At 36.4% G+C, this 19,913-nt stretch overlaps 1 protein-coding gene across 1 annotated transcript in view; it reads left to right on the top strand.

Annotated features, from left to right (window-relative positions):
• The first annotated feature begins 15 nt into the window (after positions 1–15).
• The window catches only part of ARL6IP6 (ADP ribosylation factor like GTPase 6 interacting protein 6), a 41,314-nt gene continuing 21,416 nt past the window's right edge, over positions 16–19,913 (top strand). The window contains exons 1-3 of the mRNA XM_008071071.2: positions 16–456; positions 2,413–2,466; positions 15,578–15,710. Coding sequence (XP_008069262.1) covers positions 57–456; positions 2,413–2,466; positions 15,578–15,710 — 587 coding nt within the window. The 5' untranslated portion in view covers positions 16–56. The remainder of the gene's footprint in view (positions 457–2,412; positions 2,467–15,577; positions 15,711–19,913) is intronic.

Raw genomic sequence — 19,913 nt, 5'->3', positions numbered from 1 at the left:
GGGGCGGGGCGGGTGGGAGAGGCTAGTTCTCTGCGGCTTTCTCCGTCTTTCCCGCCATGTCGTTTGTGGAGTCTGGGTGGCGCTCGGTTTCGCGGCGCCGCCGCCCCGGCACGCCTGCCCCTTTCGCCCGCCCGGTGTATTCTTCCGTCGCTCAGGGGAACAGTCGGGGTGAAGGCGAAGTCGACGAAGAGGAGAGATGTGACCAAGTGGCCCGCGACTTGCGGGCGGAGTTCTCCGCTGGGGCGTCCTCGGAGCGCAGAACGGGCTCGCTGATCCCGCCGGACGGCGACGGGTCGCCGGTCCTGCCCGATAAACGCAATGGCTTCTTTCCGGCGGCCGCGGGGAGCCGAGCCCAGGGTCGGCGGTGGCCAGTCCAGGTCCTCTCTATTCTCTGTTCGCTGCTCTTCGCCATCCTTCTGGCCTTCCTCCTCGCCATCGCCTACCTGATCGTTAAAGGTACTGAAGCCGAGGCCTTGAAAGTCTGTCCCGAGTAAGGTTGAGCCGAGACGTGATCGTCTTCCTCAGTCTCCCTTTCCCTCGCCCTCCCGAAAGCGCGCGAGTTGGCAGCCTCTTTCACCCAGATCCTTCATTTGCATCTTTTCTTTGCTCTTCCCCCATTGTCTTTTTTCTAGGTTGGAGGATTCCGAGGCATGATCGGGAGACCCATTTTTAGAAAGGATCTTTTGATTAAATGAGTACTCGAAGAAATATCTTCAAGTCCATGAACATGGGGGGAGGGGGTGAAATATTGGCACTGTTAAACCGAATGCATAAAACACCCACCATTAAAAGGAGATGGTGAAAAGTAAGTGTAATTAAAATAGGCTATGTATGTTCGAAGGCTTTGATCCACAAATAAAGATGTACTCTCCACGGATTCCTCTAGACACTCAGGGCTCCTGAAGGACAGGGACTTACAGCACGTAGCCCAAAATTTCTACTTTTACAGGTAAAATTATTAGTCTCCTTTAGCTTCAAGTTTGTATTCAGTTGTAGTGTACAAAGTTCTATTCTTTATCCAATTTTATTTTTTCTGTTTGAAGTTGAAATATTGGCCAGATGAATTACATGGTTGGCTATTATATATGTCACTGGAAATAATAAGAGGAGTTTAAATCTCACTTCTCACTGGTGTGTGACCTCAGCCAAGTTACTGAAAAAGAAAAAAAAAGAACTTAGTTTGTTGTATGAAAAGCACCCAACATATTGTCACTCAGGTGTTAGCTTTGTACTTCACTAAATAAAATTGAATCTATTTAATTCCAGTTTTTATTTTCCCTCACTGCTTCCCAGCCTTTATTGGGCTGCAGATGGCATCTAACACTTTACAGAAGTGTTGCAGAAGACAGATTGGCAAGTTCTCTCTTCATAAAATGGTATTGGGTGTACACTGTTAATCTTAAGTGGCCGCAAATGTTTCATTTTTCTTTCACTCCCATTCCCCCTTTTTTTCACTGCAACACTGATAGTTTTGTAGGTTAGCGGTTCCCAACTTTTTTGGCATCAGGAAGACAGTTGTTCCATGAATGGGGTTGGGGGGTGGATTCAAGCACGTTACATTTGTTGTGCACTTTATTATTATTACATTGTTTTATATATATATATATATATACACACACAAATATATAAAGTGAAATAATTATACAATCCACTATAATGCAGAATCAATGGGAGCTCTGAGCTTGTTTTCCTGCAACTAGACAGTCCCGTTTGAGGATGATGGGAGACAGTGACACCCAAACTGTTGCTTATGTACAGACTACTCCATAATCTCATTTTGATTGCTGTCGCTGCAGAAAACCCTGTTTAGGATGTTGGAAATGGAAGCAGGCTTTTCATTGCTTATCAGACAGGAGGTGTTGCTCAGGCTGTAATGCCATAGATGGGGAGTGGCTGTCAATACAGATGAAGTTTCACTAGCCCATTCTTCAACCTGCTGTGCTGCGTGGTTCCTAACAGGCCACCGAGGTCCTTGGCCCTCAGGGTTCGTGACCCCTGTTGTAGGTAGTTTATTTCTCTGCCTGGAGACATTGCCTTTGTATCAAAAACTCACAAAACCCATGATGAGTGGAAGTCCATTGTAGAAAACATTGAGCTTAATGAAGAATGCAGAAACTTAAAACAAAATTTGGTATGCCCTTTAAGCTGTATTACATAAAGTGTCTTTATAACAACCCTAAGGAATAAATGTTACTCTCAATTTATCTATGATAAATGGCTGTTAACTCCTACAGAGGTCTTACTTTCCTGTTGAAGGTCACATAGCCAGTAAATTGAAGCAAAATTTGGACCAGTTCTTTCTGACTCTAGAGCACTTTCTGTGGCTCCACAGTGTCTTTCTAGCCCTTGAATTATTTTTCAAATGATAAAATAATCCTACTTTTCTATCTAAGTTCCTCTTTGTATTTACAGAGTTGCATGCTGAGAATTTGAAAAATGAAGATGATATTGACACTGGGCTATTAGGTATGGACTTAATTGTCATTTGATTTGATTTTGAGCTCACTTGTTTTTCCAGATCATGTATCTATGTAAAATTTGGGATAAGATACTTAATATATTCCCATATACAGTTGATTCAGTCTTATGTTTTTCATTTGTGTATGTTTGTAGTAAATATTACTATAGTTCATATATGTGGAATTTGTATATATATACATATATATGTATGTATTGTATATTTGCTATAATTTTTTTTTTTTTTGAGTTGGTGCCTCTGTCACCTAGGCTGGAGTGCAGTGGCACACTCACGGCTACCACAGCCTTGATCTGTTGGGCTTATTTGATCGTTCTGCTTCAACCTTCCAAGTAGCTGGAACCACAGGCATGTGCCACCACACCTGGCTGATTTTTCTGATTTATTGTAGAGACAAGGTCTCACCATGTTGCTCAGGCTGGTCTCAAAGCCCTGAGTTCAGGCAATCCTCTCATCTCCACCTCCCAAAGAGATAGGATTACAGGCATGAGCCACCGCACTTGGCTGTGTGCTATAATTTTTTTATGAGCACACACAGTGTGCATACACACACTGGTTGTACGTTTCGAACACTACTGCATGTGACTCAGATCCAGAGAATACTTAACATCTAATTACCTTCTAGAAGAGGCTTCCCACAACTCTTCTCAGGAATTTAAAAACAAAATTTCTCACTTAACAAAGGTAAATTACATCCTAGACTTCAGGAGAAATATAAGATCAAGTCTCTTTATAAGCAACGTCTTAAAAAAAAAATATATATATATATATGAAGCATTGACCATACTTGTGCAGGGGAATGACTTAGGAGACCTGAGTTTCTACGGAGTTTCTATAGAATGCTGTAGTATACAGGTTTTTCAGTGAAAAAGGTTATTCTGTATTTATGTCTCTTCACCAAAATGATTTTGAAGAATTCAAAACTGTCTGTCTGGCATATTTTACTCTATTTGCTAAAATTTATTTGGTTTGATCACTCTAAATTTGATTAAATGAATCAAAGAATTCATTTTTTGTTTTTTGGGGTTTTTTTTTTTGAGTAGGAATCTTACTCTGTCACCCAGGCTGGAGTGCAGTGCATGGCCACCACAGCTTCCACCTGCTGGGCTCACTCAGGCAGTCCTTCTGCCTCAGCCTTCCAAGTAACTGGAACAAACAATTCATTTGATGTGGTCACTCTAGATAGGTGGTTGAAATACTATCATGCATGTCATCCCCTCCCTCAGTCTTTGCTAAACTCTTTAACCTGCTTCACGGCTAATGCCCTTATAGTGTGTCCGGGTTTGACAGAAGGTGAAACCTGAAACCTTTATCTTTAAATTACAAAGAAGTTCTTGCTATGTATCTCTTGGAAACTTTTGTTTGTGTTCTACTTCTTGCAGACAAAATAAGTACTTTTTAATTACTCGCTTTATCAGTGTACATTGTTACACTGTTTTTATCTCTGGTAAATAGCGATGATTATTAGACTTTTCATAGTATGTATTGATCTGGCATCTCTCGATACAATATAATCAATTTTATGCAATAGGCTTAAACTCTGACCTATTGTTATTTAATAGTTGGTCTGATTTCACTTTTTTTTTTTGAGTTGGAGTCTCACTCTATCGCCCAGACTGGAATGCAGTGGCTGCTCCCGGCCACCTCAGCCTCTACCTGCTGGGCTCCAGTGATCCTTCTGCCTCAGCCTTCCAATTAGCTGGAACTACAGGCGCGTGCTACTATGCCCAGCTAATTTTTGATTTATTGTAGAGATGAGGTCTTGCCAAGTTGCCCAGGTGGGTCTTGAACCCGCGGGCTCAGGCAATCCACTCACCTCAGCCTCCCAGAGTTGCGGGATTACAGGCTGAGCCACCAAGCCCGGCTATGATTTCACATTTTTGGAATAAAACGAGTGGCAGTTGTTACCTGAAGGAATAGCTTGCTTAATATCAAAAGGAATATGATAAGTTTTTGTCATTGCCCTTCTTCCTCTTCCACTTCAAGTTAAATAATCCTGTATTGCCTTTAGGTATACTTGATAGATATTTAATACTGCGACAGCAAATAGAAAGATTACTTTATATATTTATCAATCACATGGATAGAGAATAGCTTTCTCTATTAGATGAGGATTCTGTATCAGAGAGCTGGGCCAATAAGATTAAGCTCTCTTAAAGTTGAAGTGATTGTGGTAACACCTGCCCTTTGTTCTAAACTGGAATTCTCTCCTGTTTGCAAACAAATACAAGATAGCCTCTTTACAGGATGTTTTGAATTGACTGTTGGCCTCTGGCTAAAAGTCCTCCAAGGTAATTGATGGTTGAAAAGATTAGGCCAATTCTCTCAAGCTTGATTTCCATACAAATCAACACTGATTTGATTAATTTAGATATTAAGAAAGATTGACTCATTAGCTTACCCTTGAGGAAATGCCTATGAAATTATATACTTACCTTACTATTGGTAAGAAAGTTTTCACATGAAGAAATAGTGCGGAATCTTTAATGAGAAACTGTTGTTGATCATTCAGTTCAGAGAAAGTGGCATATAACCTTTTATCAGATAATGATGATTTTATTCTGTTTCATTGTATTTATTTTGTCTTGTTTACTAGGAACCTCATAGCCAAATATGTTTGATTGCTTTGAATATTACCTTTTGTTTGTTAGCATAATTAATATTGCTCATACATGCTGTTAATAAACCAGTAACTCATGTTTAAATTTTATTGCAGACTGCCACAATTTTTTGAATGTAAGTAGATTGGTTTGTAGGCAAAAAAATGTGAGCTCAGTAACTATCATGAAAGAGCTCTCTTTCTAGATAGAATGATAAAAAATTTTGTATACTGCAAAATTTTTATTGCAATTTAATGCTAGCTCAGGACTGGCATATTACTCAGTAAGAGCTGTTTATAACTGCAATTCTCATTCTGGTGTGAGTAAGACTCACCTGGGACTTTGTTTTTAAAAAGTACCTATAGATTTTGTTTTAGCCATCATGATTTCATGACATAGAATACTAGGAATGTAGTAAAAATTTCCAAGAGAAAAGATGTGTGGAAGCCATTCTCTTAGACATAAATTGAAAAAAATTCACTGTTTTATCCTTACAGTGAAAATTGACTAAAACCCTGAAATTGAACTTTTTATTCAGTATGTGAATTTTCTAATTTGATCCCACAATCTATTAGGGAAATGATACAGTGCTATCTGCAACTAGATGGGGTGACTCAAATATTTTACATCTAGCTTTATGTAGAAATTCACAAATATGTTATCTTATTCTGCAGCACAGTCTTTGTAAAATTGTAAGTATTATCTATTCATATTATCAAAATGACAATGTCTAAGGCAAAAAAAAGAGAAAGACAAAAGACAAAAAGGATTGGAAGGATACAGCCAAAATATTCGTTTATCTGGGTTTTGGAATGAGTAGTTTGCTTTTAATTTTATTATTTCTGTGTTCTATAATATGTGTGTAACTTGAGACAAGAAAAACTTTAAGAAAAGCACAAATTTAAGTTTAGACAATAGTACATGTCCAACAGTGAACAATAACATTATTGCATTTTTTACACTATGCCAAAAATTTATTTTTTACCTGTTATTTCATCTAATATTCTCAACTATCCTGTGTCAGTGTTATTTTCTTCTGAACAAAAACTTCAGGTATTTTTATGCCATAAAAGTACATAGTCTAAACAGTGTAGCGAGCCAAAAAAAATAGGTTATTAGCAAGAATTATCCATGTGCAGGTAAATTATTAGTTATGAAATCATTATAGATCTCTTCCTAACACATAAAAGCAGTAATAAGAACCAGACATTAGGTTCTCTAAATCTCAAGAAATTGGTTTGTCATTGTGTTGTACTCCCTGCTGTCGTTTTATTCTATGAATTATAAAGGAAATATAAAAACTCTATTGGGCCTAGATGGTTAATAATGATGACTATTTTCCCTATTATACTGAAAATTACAAGCTTCAGAGGAGACTATAGGTTTAACAAGATTGACTGTGAGTTGTTTAAAGCCGAGTAATGGGTATATGGGAGTTCATCTTGCTCTTCTCTTAACTTTTATGTGTTTGAAATTAGCTGTAATAAAGTTTTTTTTATAAATTTTCCATATGACTAATGGTTTACTAGGGTTGAGAACTACAAGTGTTTATTTTTCAAATTCCAGTAGCTTCATCTGTGGAAATATCCTTCCTCAACTGTTCCAGAAGGAAGAGGAATGGAGTTGCTACATGCCAGGTTGCAGGTGGGCAGGCAGTTAGGTGAAGACCTTAACTAACGTAGCTACTATAGCGACTGTGGACCCACTGGGTTCATACTGCACTGGCAGGAGAAGAGACACCACTCTCCTGTGCTCCTGCATTTGTGTCTTGACATGTAGAGACACAGAGCTCTAGGAATTTGAAGGTGAGCTATCTGTAGAATGTGTAGTTTGGAGAGGAGGTCAAATTATTTAAAATACCTATATGTGCGTACATTAGGAAATTATAGAATCTGATAATATTGAGAACATTTGTGGTTACATAAACACGAAAATTGTTGGTTAGCTTTATGTATACATTTAGGCTTTTATTAGTAGCTAGCTGGTAATAGTTTTTACAACTTTTAAAATTATCTAAGTACTGTCATGTGGCACATGACATTTTGGTTAACAGTAGATTGCCTGTAAGATCATGGTTCCATAAGATTGTATAGATCTGGAAAATTCTATTGTCTAGTGATACTGTAGCACATCCTAACTTCATAGCACAATTCATTGCTCGTATGTGATGATGCTGGTGTAAACCAACCTATTGTCCTGCCAGTCATATAAAAGTATAGCATACACATTTATGCACAGTATGCAGTATTTGATAATAAACAACTATGTGACTAGTTTATGTATTAACTATACTTTTTATTATTTCAGAGTGTATTTCTCCTACTTAAAGTTAACTGTAAAACAGCTTCCAACAGGTCCTTCAGTAAATATACCAGAAAAAGGCGTTGTTATCATAGCAGGTGACAGCCCCTGAAGACCTATCAGTAGGAAAAGATGTAGAGTTGAAAGACAGGGATAGTGATGATCCTGATCCTGTATCGGCCTAGGCTAATGTGTGCGTTTGTGTTGTAACAGAAAAAATAAAAAAATTAAATATGGACAGAAGCTCATAAAATAAAGGAGTATAAATAAAACATTTTTGTTCAGCTGTACAATATGCTTTTGTTTTATGCTAAATGTTATTACAAAAGTGTCAAAAAGTTTATTTTAAAAGTTTATAAAGTTACAATAAGCTAAGATTACTTTATTATTGAAGAAAAAACTATTTTAAAAGTAAATTTAATATAGCCTAAGTATGCAGTGTTTATAAAGTCTATATTTGTGGACAGTCATGTCCTAGGCCTTCATCTTCACTCACCCACTCACTGTCTCACCCAGAGTCCGTCCAGTCCTTCAAGCTCCATTTATGGTAAGTGCCCTCTACAAGTATACCTTTTTGTTTCTTAATCTTTTATACCTTTTTTTACTATACTTTTTTCTGTTTAGATACAGATACACAAGTATTTATCATTGTGTTACACTTACCTACAGTATTCAGTACAGTAACGATGCTGCACAGATTTGTGGTCTAGGTGCAATAGGATATGTATATACACATATGGTATGTAGTAGGCTATACCAGCTAGGTTTGTGTAAGTACACTCTATGATGCTCAGACAGCAATGGAATTGCCTAATAATGCATTTCTCAGAATGTATCCCTGTCAATACTGTATTACATTTTCATTTTTAATTTTATAAAAATAGATTAGTTGGCCAGGTGTGGTGGCTCAAGCCTGTAATCCCAGCACTTTGGGAGACCAAGGTGAGAGGATTGCCTGATCCCATGTGTTTGAGACCAGCCTGGGCACCTTGTTGAGACCTCATCTCTACAATAAATCAAGAAAAACTAGCCGGGTGTGATGGTGCATGCCTGTAGTTCCAGTTACTTGGAAAACTGAGGCAGAAAGATCACTTGAGCCCAGCAGGTTGAGGCTGCAGTGGCCGTGACCCTGCCACTGCACTACAGCCTGGGTGACAAACTGAAAAAAAAAAAAATTAGTTACATAAGTAAAACAAGAAATTAGTTACATAAGTAATATAGTATCACTAGCAAAAATTTCAACAGTTAAAGCAAACCTTTTCACCAATCTATCTGTGGATCTTTTCACATCTTTTTCTGTTCATTTATATTTATGTGGTCATTTGAAATACATGGTTTTTGTCACTGTTGTAGACAAAATATAAAGTTGAACAGGGAATCAGAATTATCAGTGTGGAGTCACATTTGGTCCATTTATTTACTGATGGCAGGAAGAAGTTTTATGAAGCATGTGTAATTGAGCACTTCACAGTTCTTTAATAAGAAACCTTTCTCCGGTATAGGTACATAGCAGTTTTCTTTCTGATATTTTCTCCTTTTGTATAATATGTGCAAATTAGTACCTATATATCTGACTTCATAAGACTTCTTGAAAGTTGCCTCATCCCTATAAATGTGAAACTGTTAAAAAGAATATGTTTAGAACATATAATAGTCTCTTTTGCTGGAAGGTGTTACAGAAATACAGTAAGTTGCCAGTATATTTTTAGAAAAATGAACAGACTTGGCAGCTTATGCCTGTAATCCTAGTATTTTGGGAGTCTAAGGCAGGAGGATTCCTTGAGCCCAGGAGTTGGTACCAGCATGGGCAACATAATGAGACTCCATCTTTACAAAAAAACTAAAAAATTAGCCAGGAGTGGTGGTGCATGCCTCTAGTGCCAGCAACTCAGAAGGCTGAGGAGGGAGAATAGCTAGAACCCAGGAATTTGAGGCTGCATGAGCCATGAGTATGCCACTGTACTTCAGTCTGGGTGGCAGAGTGAGATACTAACTCAAAAAAGAGAAGTAACTATATCCTGAAACCAAAATAACTTACTTTGAAAAATAAGCCAAAACAAATATGGGGGGACCCAAAATTAACTTTTGGGGGTTGAGCCCCTTGTAGTACAGGCTTCCCCTGCTAGGTAAGTGTTCTAGGAACCCATTGGCATCTGTACCACCTAACATTTTGAAGGACTGCATTCAGTTTCTGTGAAATTTTTTTTTTAATGGAGATTCTTTCAATGGGTTTGCCAATTTCATGATGGGTGATTTATGAGCTCACCTGCCTACATTGTGTTGAGTGTTCCAACAGTTTTTGAGCCAAAATGACATGACACCCGTGCCCCATCCTCCCTATTCACCTGATCTCACCTCAAACGACTTATTTTTGTTTACTGGGATGAAAAAAATCCTTAAAGGGAAATGTTTTGCTGATGTGGAAGAAGTGAAACAAACAGCAGAAGTACTAAAAGGCATCAAAATTGATGAGTTCAAAAACTGTTTTGGGCAATGGAAAAAGTGTCTCTGTGTTGCATCAAAAGGAGAGTACATTGAAGATGACTGAAGTTGAAACATGTAAGAATAAATATATTGTTTTTAAAAAATAAATTCCGTTTTTGTGGGGGTCTCCCCTCATATGTCCTTAGATAAGGGAATATAAAATTCCATCAAAGGGATTTGAATAGGAAGTCGCTACACCCCCTCATTTTGGCTTTGGATGGAAACATTGAGTGAGGTTTCATTTGGTGGAAAAGATAAATTTCCATGATTTCATCAACTGGTGAAAATTGACTTGTAGAAAACAAAGTAGAATGTGTGCTTTTAAAGGCCTACATCCTTTGACAGGAGTTCTTTCTCTGGAAATTTGTAACAGATATCTTCTTCTACTGTACACTGAAATACAAGAATGTTCCTTGTAGCATCGTTTATAATAGTGGAAAATGAATTTAAAAAAATATCCTACAGAACTGTGGCTATGTGTACTGATATGGAAGGTCTCCAGCATAGAATATGTGAAAAGAGCAAAGTGCAGAACAGTTTTTCTGGAGAGAATCCCCTTTTTGGAAATAAGCTTAGAAAATTCACATGCATTTTATATATTACTAGCTCCATCTATGTGCTTACGTTATCTAGATATGTATAATTTTTGTAAAGATACACAAAAAACTCTTAGCATGTTGCTTTTAGGAGTGAAATTGGTGATTTGGGGAAAGAGGAATTTCATTTTTATGTGCTTTCACTTTTTTTGTTGTTTTTAAAAGCAGGATTTATTGAGAGGACAGAAAAGCTCTTAGAGTGGGATGGGACCTGAGGGATAGCCCTCATTTTTATGTTTTAAAAATTATTCTTACTAACATGGGCTTACAAGACATTGTTTATCAAAATTTTAGCTTGAGGATTCTGAAGATAATGACTTGGGAGTTACCAATTTCTGTGGCTTTTCTGCTTATTCATAAATTAATTGAGTAATTTTCAGAATTATGAACACTTCTAGACCACAATATTGCAGTGTACTTTTCTTAGCTCTTATCATATGACCTGACTTGTCTTTAATGCAGTTTTTGATTAGTTTAATACTCTGGTATTAAGTTTGACAGGTACCCTATTAAAGGACCCAAGTGAAAATGTCTGATGAACTTTGGAAAGCCTCGTATTTGGTTATTTTAAAATATTACTTTGTATTTTTCCCCACCTTTTTCTGTATCTAGAATTTTCATCATTCCATACCAGTCCCCAGACACAGATACTCTATTTTTCTTGAGTTCATTATCATCTTTGTTCTGAAGTATACTTATTATGTTAAATTGGAGTATGCTTGACAATTATTTTCTCCCTGCTTTAGAAGTATTTGTCTGAGTTATAGCAAATAACAGCTATGTAGCAATATAGCAACCCATTAATTATAGTTGCACACTAAATCTTCTAATTTCTGTTTTAGCCCATCTTGCTGGGTTGTGGGAATGTTGTATCTTAGTCTACTGAGGTTCTGTTAACCTAATCCCAGATTGGGTTAAGGTTCTAGAGGCTGATGCTGTGCTAGGATATTGGAATAGAGGTGGAGACTAATCCCCAAGAAAATTGCTCAAGTGAGTGTTGAAACATCTTTTATTCTGATTAAGATGGCCTTTCATATGTAGCAACTTGCAGCCACATGATCATCTGCCTTTTCTAGGCCCCACTTAGGAAAGAAGTATCTGTAGGCTTGGCCCTTGTAGCCATCTGCAAAGATATTGTACACAGCTGTATTCCCTGTGTGGTTTTGTGTGAGATCTTCTAGATGCTTTGCTAGGAAGCCCAACAGCACTACTTCCTCCCCATATACACCCACAACATGCTTTATTCAAACTCGAGAGATATTTCTAAATCCCTCTTTCTCTCTGTTACACATTTTTTTTTTTTTTGAGTTGGAGTCTCACTCTGTTGCTCAGGCTGGAGTGCAGTGGTATTCTCATGGCCACCACAGTCTCAACCTGCTAGGCTCAGGCGATCCTTCCACCTCAGCCTTCCAAGTAGCTAGAGCCACAGACACGTGCCACCACTCCCAGCTAATTTTTAAAAAATATTTTATTGTAGAGATGAGGTCTTGCTAAGTTACCCAGGCTAGTCTTGAATCTGTGGGATCAGGCAATACTCTTGCCTCCACCTCCCAGAGTGCTGGGATTACAGGTGTGAGCCACTGCGTCCGGCTATTCTACATATTTTATTCGTACCCCAGTCAACTCATCTTTACTATCCAATTTGTTTATCTGCACACCTACCCCTAATTGTAAGCTAGTTCTCGTCGTTATTTTGCAACATGTGAATAGAAAAAAAGGCTATTTCTCTTTTTTTGCTTTGCCACATCCCTCTTCTGGGGCAGTGAATATGGAGGCCGTCATCTCTTTAAAAGTGGGGGAAGGGAAAGGAAACCCATCAGAAACAGTTTAGGTTAATCTTTCAAAAATACCACACTTTTTTTAATGCTTAATTGCTCTGAGTTTGTACTTTAGCAGTTTTTTCAGTCTGTTGCTGTACTGCACAACTGTCTGGTGCACATATTATGTGCTTGTTTAAATAAAAGCTGGATGGATCATTTTGTGTAGCCAAGAAATTTGGAAATTCATGTCATCCTCTAGTGTTCTCACTTTCCCTGTATATCCGAGGCATGGAAGACACACACTTCAGAAACCTGTCTTAAAGAGGCAGTGTAAAAGTGCTTCCACAAAAATTCTGATACAACATCCGTATTGCCTGACTAGAAATTGTTTTGTAAGTTTAATATTTTGAATAAGGGAAACAGTCATATGAGTCAAATTAAAAAAGCACAAGTAAGCGCAACTGAAAAGTCTTCCCCTTCATAACTGCTTATGTTCTGTCCCTACAAAGAACCAATATTAAATTCTTAGAATATCCTTCCAGAAATTTTTAAATATATAAGTAAAATATATATATACACGTCACCATATATACAACATATGCATATCTGTAGGTGTATAATACATAATTCCCCCCCTTTTTATATGTGTAGTGCTGTTCTGAGCAGTGTATTTTCAAGACCTTTCCAAATCTGTTACATTAAGAGCTTGATCATTTTTGCAGCTGTGTAGTATTTCATTGTATGAATGTACGTAGCCAATCCTATACCTTCATTGATCATTTAGGTTGTTTCCAATCTCTATTATTAGAATGCAACAAAATAATCTTGTACATACATCATTTTATGTAGATTTGTATATCTTTAGGACAATATGTAGCAGTAAAATTACTGGATTAAATGATGTATACATGCATCATTTTCACAGATACTGCCAAATTTCTCTCCATAGAAGTTATAACAACTTACTTCCCTCAGCAGCCATGCATGAAGAGTTTCTGTTCATAGCCTCAGGATCAGAGAATGCTATCAAACACTTGTATTTTTATCAGTTGATGATGTAAAATGATACCTAATTTCTCTGATTATTGATACTGAATTGAGCACTTTTCCATATGTTAAGCATCCATTCATAGTTTCTTTTCTTCCTATTTTTATATTGAAGTTTTAGATTGCTAGTCTTTTTCTTGCCAGTTTCTAGGAATTTTGTTACAGAAAATTTTTCATGCTGTAAGTTGCAGATATAATATTTTTAAAATTTGTCATTTGATTTTTGTCATGCATATTTAGTTGTGTGTGTGTATACCTATATACAGCCATCCTTCAGTATCCATGAAGGATTGGTGCCAGGAACCCCATGGATACTAAAATCTGTGGATGCTCAAGTTTCTTATATGAAATAGGGTAGTATTTGCATATAACCCATGCACATTCTCACATATACCCTCATCTCTGTTATACCTAATACAGTGTAAATAGTTGTATTTTTTAATGGTAGTATTTTTAAATGTTGTATTGTTACTTTTATTGTGTTTTACTTCCCCAAATATTTTCTATTTGAGGTTGGTTGAATCACAGATGCAGAATCCATGAATATGAAGGACTGACTATATACAGTTGAAATTACGGATCTTTTATGGTTTATGAATTTTGTATCATGGTTAGAAAGATCTTTCTGTCTCCAAGCTGTAAATAACTTTGCCAATAATTCCTTCTATGATTTAATTTTTATATTTAGATCGTCAGGTACATTTTGGGTTAGCCTGGCATAGGGTATGTAGGTGGTCACCCTGTTGAATCAGTAACATTTTCTATTACTCTATTTGGGCCTCCTTCTACAACTTTCATTCTTTGGTCTATTCAAATATCAGTACAAACTGTTTTAAGCATTCAGGTCCTACAATATATTTCAGTATCTGGTAGGACTAGTTTCTCTAATATTGCTTATTACGTCATGAATGTTGAGATTAGCTTTTATTCTTCCAAGAATAAAATATTCACATTTTCAGTTAGTTCTGATATTAGCTTCCTAAAGAGGTAACAGCTAGCTGGGCACGGTAGCTGACCACTGTAATCCCAGCACTTAGGGAGTCTAAGGCAGGGGGGTTGCTTGAGCCTAGGAGTCTGAGCCTAGGCAACATAGCAAGACCTCATCTCTACAAAAAAAGATTCAAAATGTTAGCTGAGCATGGTACCATGCACCTGTAGTCCCAGTTACACAGGAGTATCACTTGAGCCCAGGTGTTTGCATGATTGTGCCACTCACTGTACTCCAAGTTGGGTGAGTGAGACTCAGACTAAAAAAAAAAGTAACATCTTTATTCAAAATAGTTATCACAACATATAGTTATCTCATTAATTTGTTTACATGTTTATTATCTTTCTGTCTTGCTAAAATTACTTCATGAAGACAGCATTTTTTTTTGTTTTATTCACCCCTATCCACATCACCCAATGTAGTAACCAACACATAGTAAGTAGCCCCTCAGTATATATATGGATGAATATATATGGATGAATAATTGAATTTATTTATAAAAGAATTTTGAAAACATCAAAATCAAAAGAATTTTGAAAACATCTTATTAAAAGGAATTGGCCACTTAAATATCAGTATATCCTGTCTTACTTTAACTATGACCACGGAGTTAGACTGTAAACAAGAGCAAGTCATTATTTTAATATTCTTACTAGGTTTTGAATGTTATTTAAAATCTTCAAATTAACTTCTTCCTTAGTCTTTTCACTTTGTTTATCCCCCCCCACCCCAGCCCTTCCCCCCTTCCTGGAGTCCATTTTAATACCAGGTCTTTTACTTGATTTATGTGAGAAAATACAGGTCCTAACTCAGTAACTAGGATTCCAACAGATTTGTAAATCAGGAGTCAACTTTTGTTCATATACTGAACAAGGTTAAAGAATCAGATTTATAATGTTTATGGGGAAACTGTAAAGAGGAGATGGTATGGGATGAAAGGAATCACATTACTAACAAAAGAGAAAGGTATGATTCATGAAATTAAATGAAAAATGTCAAGACATCTTAAGAGTGAAATGTCATTTTTTTACAGTTGAATTTTATAAAACTGAAGATGTTATCTGTTTTAAGTTGAATTTGCCCTTTTCCCACATATTGAATTATAATTTAATTAAAATAGTCAATGATATGACTACTAATTGTGCTTTGGTAATTTATACTTCTACACTGGTTAGCTTACACTAAGCTCAAATATCTTATAATATCGGGTCAATATACTTCAGAAGATCAGAAATACACATGATCTTAACATGCAAATATTGGTTTGATTTAAATTGTTTTGGTGTTAAATAATTTAAGTTTTCCCCCTCTCTTTTTTCATTAAGGATTCTGGACTCTACTTATAATATCCCTAACTGCCGGATTCTCCTGTTGCAGCTTTTCTTGGACTGTGACTTATTTTGATTCTTTTGAACCAGGAATGTTTCCTCCTACTCCTTTTTCACCTGCCAGATTCAAGTAAGTATTCCTGTTTCTTGTTTAAACCCATTTCAACTCTTGGAAATACCAAAAGACATAGATGCAAGAGGCTGCTTATTTGTGAGATATGTTGAGGTTCCAATCTTTAAAACACAAATAACATAAGGTTTTTCAACTTGGGCTCAGCCTTTAGATATATGGAGAATAATATCTTAAACTCCGTATCTAGATAATGCAATGTTTTTTTAAGAAATGAAATTTAATGATTATCTAAGAACTGGTAAACTTTGATGAGTATTTGTCCTTTTGGGATGGTATTTGATTTAAAACAGTTATGAAGGCATAGTTAATATCAACAATTTGGAAATTTTGCTAGATTGATATATACAGATTAGAGTTATAACAACATAATAATTGAATTAGACTTTTCTTCAGGATTTAAACTTTGTGTAATAGTTAGGAAGGATTTATGGCACCCAATTTATATGTCTAGACTAGATTAGATGTTTTTTATAGTGGAACAGTAGTAACTTTTTTTGGACTATTTTTTGTGGTTCAAAGAATTATAGAAAATTCAGCACACAGTTTTCTAGTCTAGTTTATTCATACCAGGAAAGCTCTGGTTTTAAATATAAATGTCCAGATAAGAGCGTTTAAGATCTTATTTTATAAATTTGGGAGAGAGTGTGGTGAAGACAAGAAAATCTATTGAATTTATGTATGTTACATGGTCGTTACTGTTATTGTTGTATTACTACCAACTTTAGCTTACCTGAGGGACAGGTTGTAGAGATAAAAACCTGTATTGAGGGACTCTATAAGTGTAAAGTCATACTAATGATAGTTATTATTAATCATTGGTACTACTGGATTTCTTTATTAATAAACTCCTATTTTTTTGGTCTTATAAATATACCTTTAAAAATTTTGGCTTCACTCCAAATAAAAAGTGAATGTTTGTGTTTGCATTATGTATATGTATATATTTTAAATATCTTAATCTCTATCTGTTAATGAAAAATAAATCATACTTTCCAATACATTTTGGTCTATTTATGTGAGGTGGATAAATAATTAATAACCTAAATTGACTAAGTGTTACAACTAAAAGTGCAGTATCATCCCAAGGTTTACAGGGGTATTATTCAATTGAAAGTTTATTTTGCTAAGTAGTGCAGTGTTTGATACAAATTTATATGTTTTTGCTGCCTTTTGACATCAATTACTTTAATAAGGGGTGTTAGTCTAATGTAATGAGACTCGTTTGATAAGTCACAAAAATTTAATCAATTTTCTCATTTTACTTATATCTTACTTTTCTGAATCCTGCCCTACATTTCTAACTATTTAATAGCTAGAAATCACTTTGTACTTAGAGTATTAAAACTGCACTTTAGGCCAGGCTTGGAGGCTCAGCCTGTAATCCCAGCACTCTGGGAAGCTGAGGTGAGTAGATTGCCTGAGCCCATGGGTTCAAGACCAGCCCAGGCAACTTGGCGAGACCTTGTCTCTACAATAAATCATGAAAAAATTAGCCGAACTTGGTAGCGCATGTCTGTAGTTCCAGCTACTTGGAAGGCTGGGGCAGAAGGATCACCAGAGCCCAATAGGTCGACGCTGGGTGGCCATGAGCATGCCACTGCACTCCAATGTGGGTGATGGAGTAAGACTCCAAATCAAAAAAAAAAAAAACAACAACAACTCTGCACTTTGTCTTAAAGACATCAGTATCCACCTACTTAATTTATCAGAGCTTAAAATGCTTATTCACTATAACCTTTCACCAAGTCCAGTCCTTCCTGCCTTTTAAAGTGTCATTGAAAGCCTTCCTCTTTGCACTCTCGGTGTTTTTGTTTTATTTAAGGCCTTGGCCAGTGGACGTGACTCCTTGGTCTTCTATCCTCTAAGTTTTAAGTTTTCTAATTCACCCTGTATTCTAGTCAGCTTCTGTTATCTGTGGGTTCTGCATCCTCACCTTCAGCCAACTACAGATCGAAAATATTTAGGTGGAAAAATTTTTAAATAATGCAAATAAAAAACAATAGTATAACAGCTATTTATACATTTACTTTGTATTGGGTATTATAAGTATGTAGGAATGATTTAAAGTATGGGAAGGGCAACCCCTCCAGGTTCTTTCCCACTGTGGGAGTTTTTCTGTTCTCTCAATAAATCTAGTTTTCTCACTTTAAAAAATAATAATAAAGTATGGGGAAGACGTCTTGTAAGTTGTTTATAGGCAAATACTGTGCCATTCTATATAAGGGACTTGAGCATCCACAGATTGTATTTTTGGGGATCCTGAAGCCAATTCCCCAGTGGGTACCAAAGGATAACTGAACTGCTCTTTCTAAAAACAGGTCTAGTCACAGCTCTCTGTAGTTTAAAAGTCTTTTTGTTGACTTCAGAATAAAGTGCAACGCCCAAGTATAGTAGAATGACCCAAATGACCCTACCCTGCTTTTCTGCCTTCAACTATTTTCTCAACTCACCGTATACTGTGTAGTCACATACCAAATTACCCTGGCATCCCCCAAATAGACTGTACAATTTTGAGATGTCATGCCTTTCTCTTACTGTTCTTTCTTCCTAAAGTATCATTTTCCCTGTCAGCTTCTGTCCTCCACCATAATCCATAACCCTCATAAATGTGAGCCGCTTTTTAGGTTAGAGGAAAGCATTTTAGTATTCTTTTTTTTTTTTTTTGAGTCTGAGTCTCACTCTGTCGCTAAGACTGGCATCACAACCGCCACCACAAACTTGACCTGCTGGGTTCAGGTAATCCTTCTGCCTGAGTCTTCCAAGTACCTGGAACTACAGGCGTGCACCACCAAGCTAGGCTAATTTTTTAATATATATACTGTAGAGATGAGGTCTCGCCAAGTTGCCCAAGCTGGTCTCGAACCTATGGGCTCAGGCAATCCTCTCACCTCGGCCTTTTAAAATGCTGGGATTATAGGTGTGAGTCATTTCACTCGTCCTCAGTGTTCTTCAAAAACTCGGCGATGGGCCAGGCTCGGTGTAATCCCAGCACTTTGGGAGGCCAAAGCAAGTGAATTGCCTGAGCTGGCGGATTCATGACCAGCCCAGGCAGCTTGGCGAGGCTTCATCTCTATAATAATCAAAAATTAGCTGGGCGTGGTAGTGCGCACCTATAGTTCTGGCTACTTGGAAGACTGAGGTGAAAGGATCGCTGGAACCCAGCAGGTTGATGCTGTGGTGGCTGTGAGTGTGCCACTGCACTCCAGCCTGGGTGACAGAGTGAGACTCTAACTCCAAAAAACCCCTCAAAACAACAACAACAAAAAAAAACCTCTGCAATTATGAGGGCATATAACTAATTTTTAAAAAAAATTATCTTTGCATTTTTAAAATTAAATTAGAGCCAGTACCAAAGTGCCTGAATTTCCAGTGTGTTTGTTAGTCATTTTTAAAAATGAGATAGTATCATACTAGATACTTAGATTATGTACTTATCAATACAGCCTTAAGTATACCAGAGGTGCCAAGAATATGTCTACACATTTTTAGAGCTGTTATCTATGTATTTTAGTTCACATAATCAGAAGTGTCTGGACGCTGATGGTAACCACTTTGAGTACCTGTTGTAATTGCAGAAGTCAAACGTAACTTGTATTCATCTTTTGTTATTTGTCAATATTGAGTATTACAATTTTAATACAGTTTTCCTTTCTTAAAATATGTATAGATTTTTTGGCACCTTCTGTATATACAAAATACAAATGAATACAAAATATAAATAAAATTGAAAATCTACACATTATTTTGTATATGTACAATTGTAAATCATATGTATACAAAGTTGAGTTTTATAGTGAACTCAACAAAGTTGAGTTTTATAGTGAAAACACTGCCCTCTAGTGTTTGTAGAAAATATTCAATTACTTCAGAAATGTTAGATTAAGTATATTTATATTCTCTATGTCTCCAGTAGAGTGAGTCCTTGTACAGGGAAACAATTTCTCTACATTGTGAGATAGTTGGAATCTTTAGACTTCATTTGAAATCAGGGTGATCTGTTTTATTAATATGCAGCATCATACTTTAATAAGAATATTTTGTAACAGGTTATATATTTATGACCTAAAGTAAGCAGTAATGTTAATGTAAGCATTTTTACTATTTGTATAAAAGTAATTCAGGTTCTTGTTGAAAATTATAGATTATTTCCATTTTTTTAAAGCAGGAAAAATAACTGCCCACATTTTAATGTATACCTTT

The sequence above is a fragment of the Carlito syrichta genome, unplaced genomic scaffold (assembly GCF_000164805.1).
Source record: "Carlito syrichta isolate Samal-C Ts95f unplaced genomic scaffold, Tarsius_syrichta-2.0.1 Scaffold314111, whole genome shotgun sequence".
In the NCBI taxonomy this organism is placed as follows: domain Eukaryota; kingdom Metazoa; phylum Chordata; class Mammalia; order Primates; family Tarsiidae; genus Carlito; species Carlito syrichta.
The sequence above is the reverse complement of the archived record's forward strand: the minus strand, read 5'-3'. Positions and strand labels throughout refer to the sequence as shown.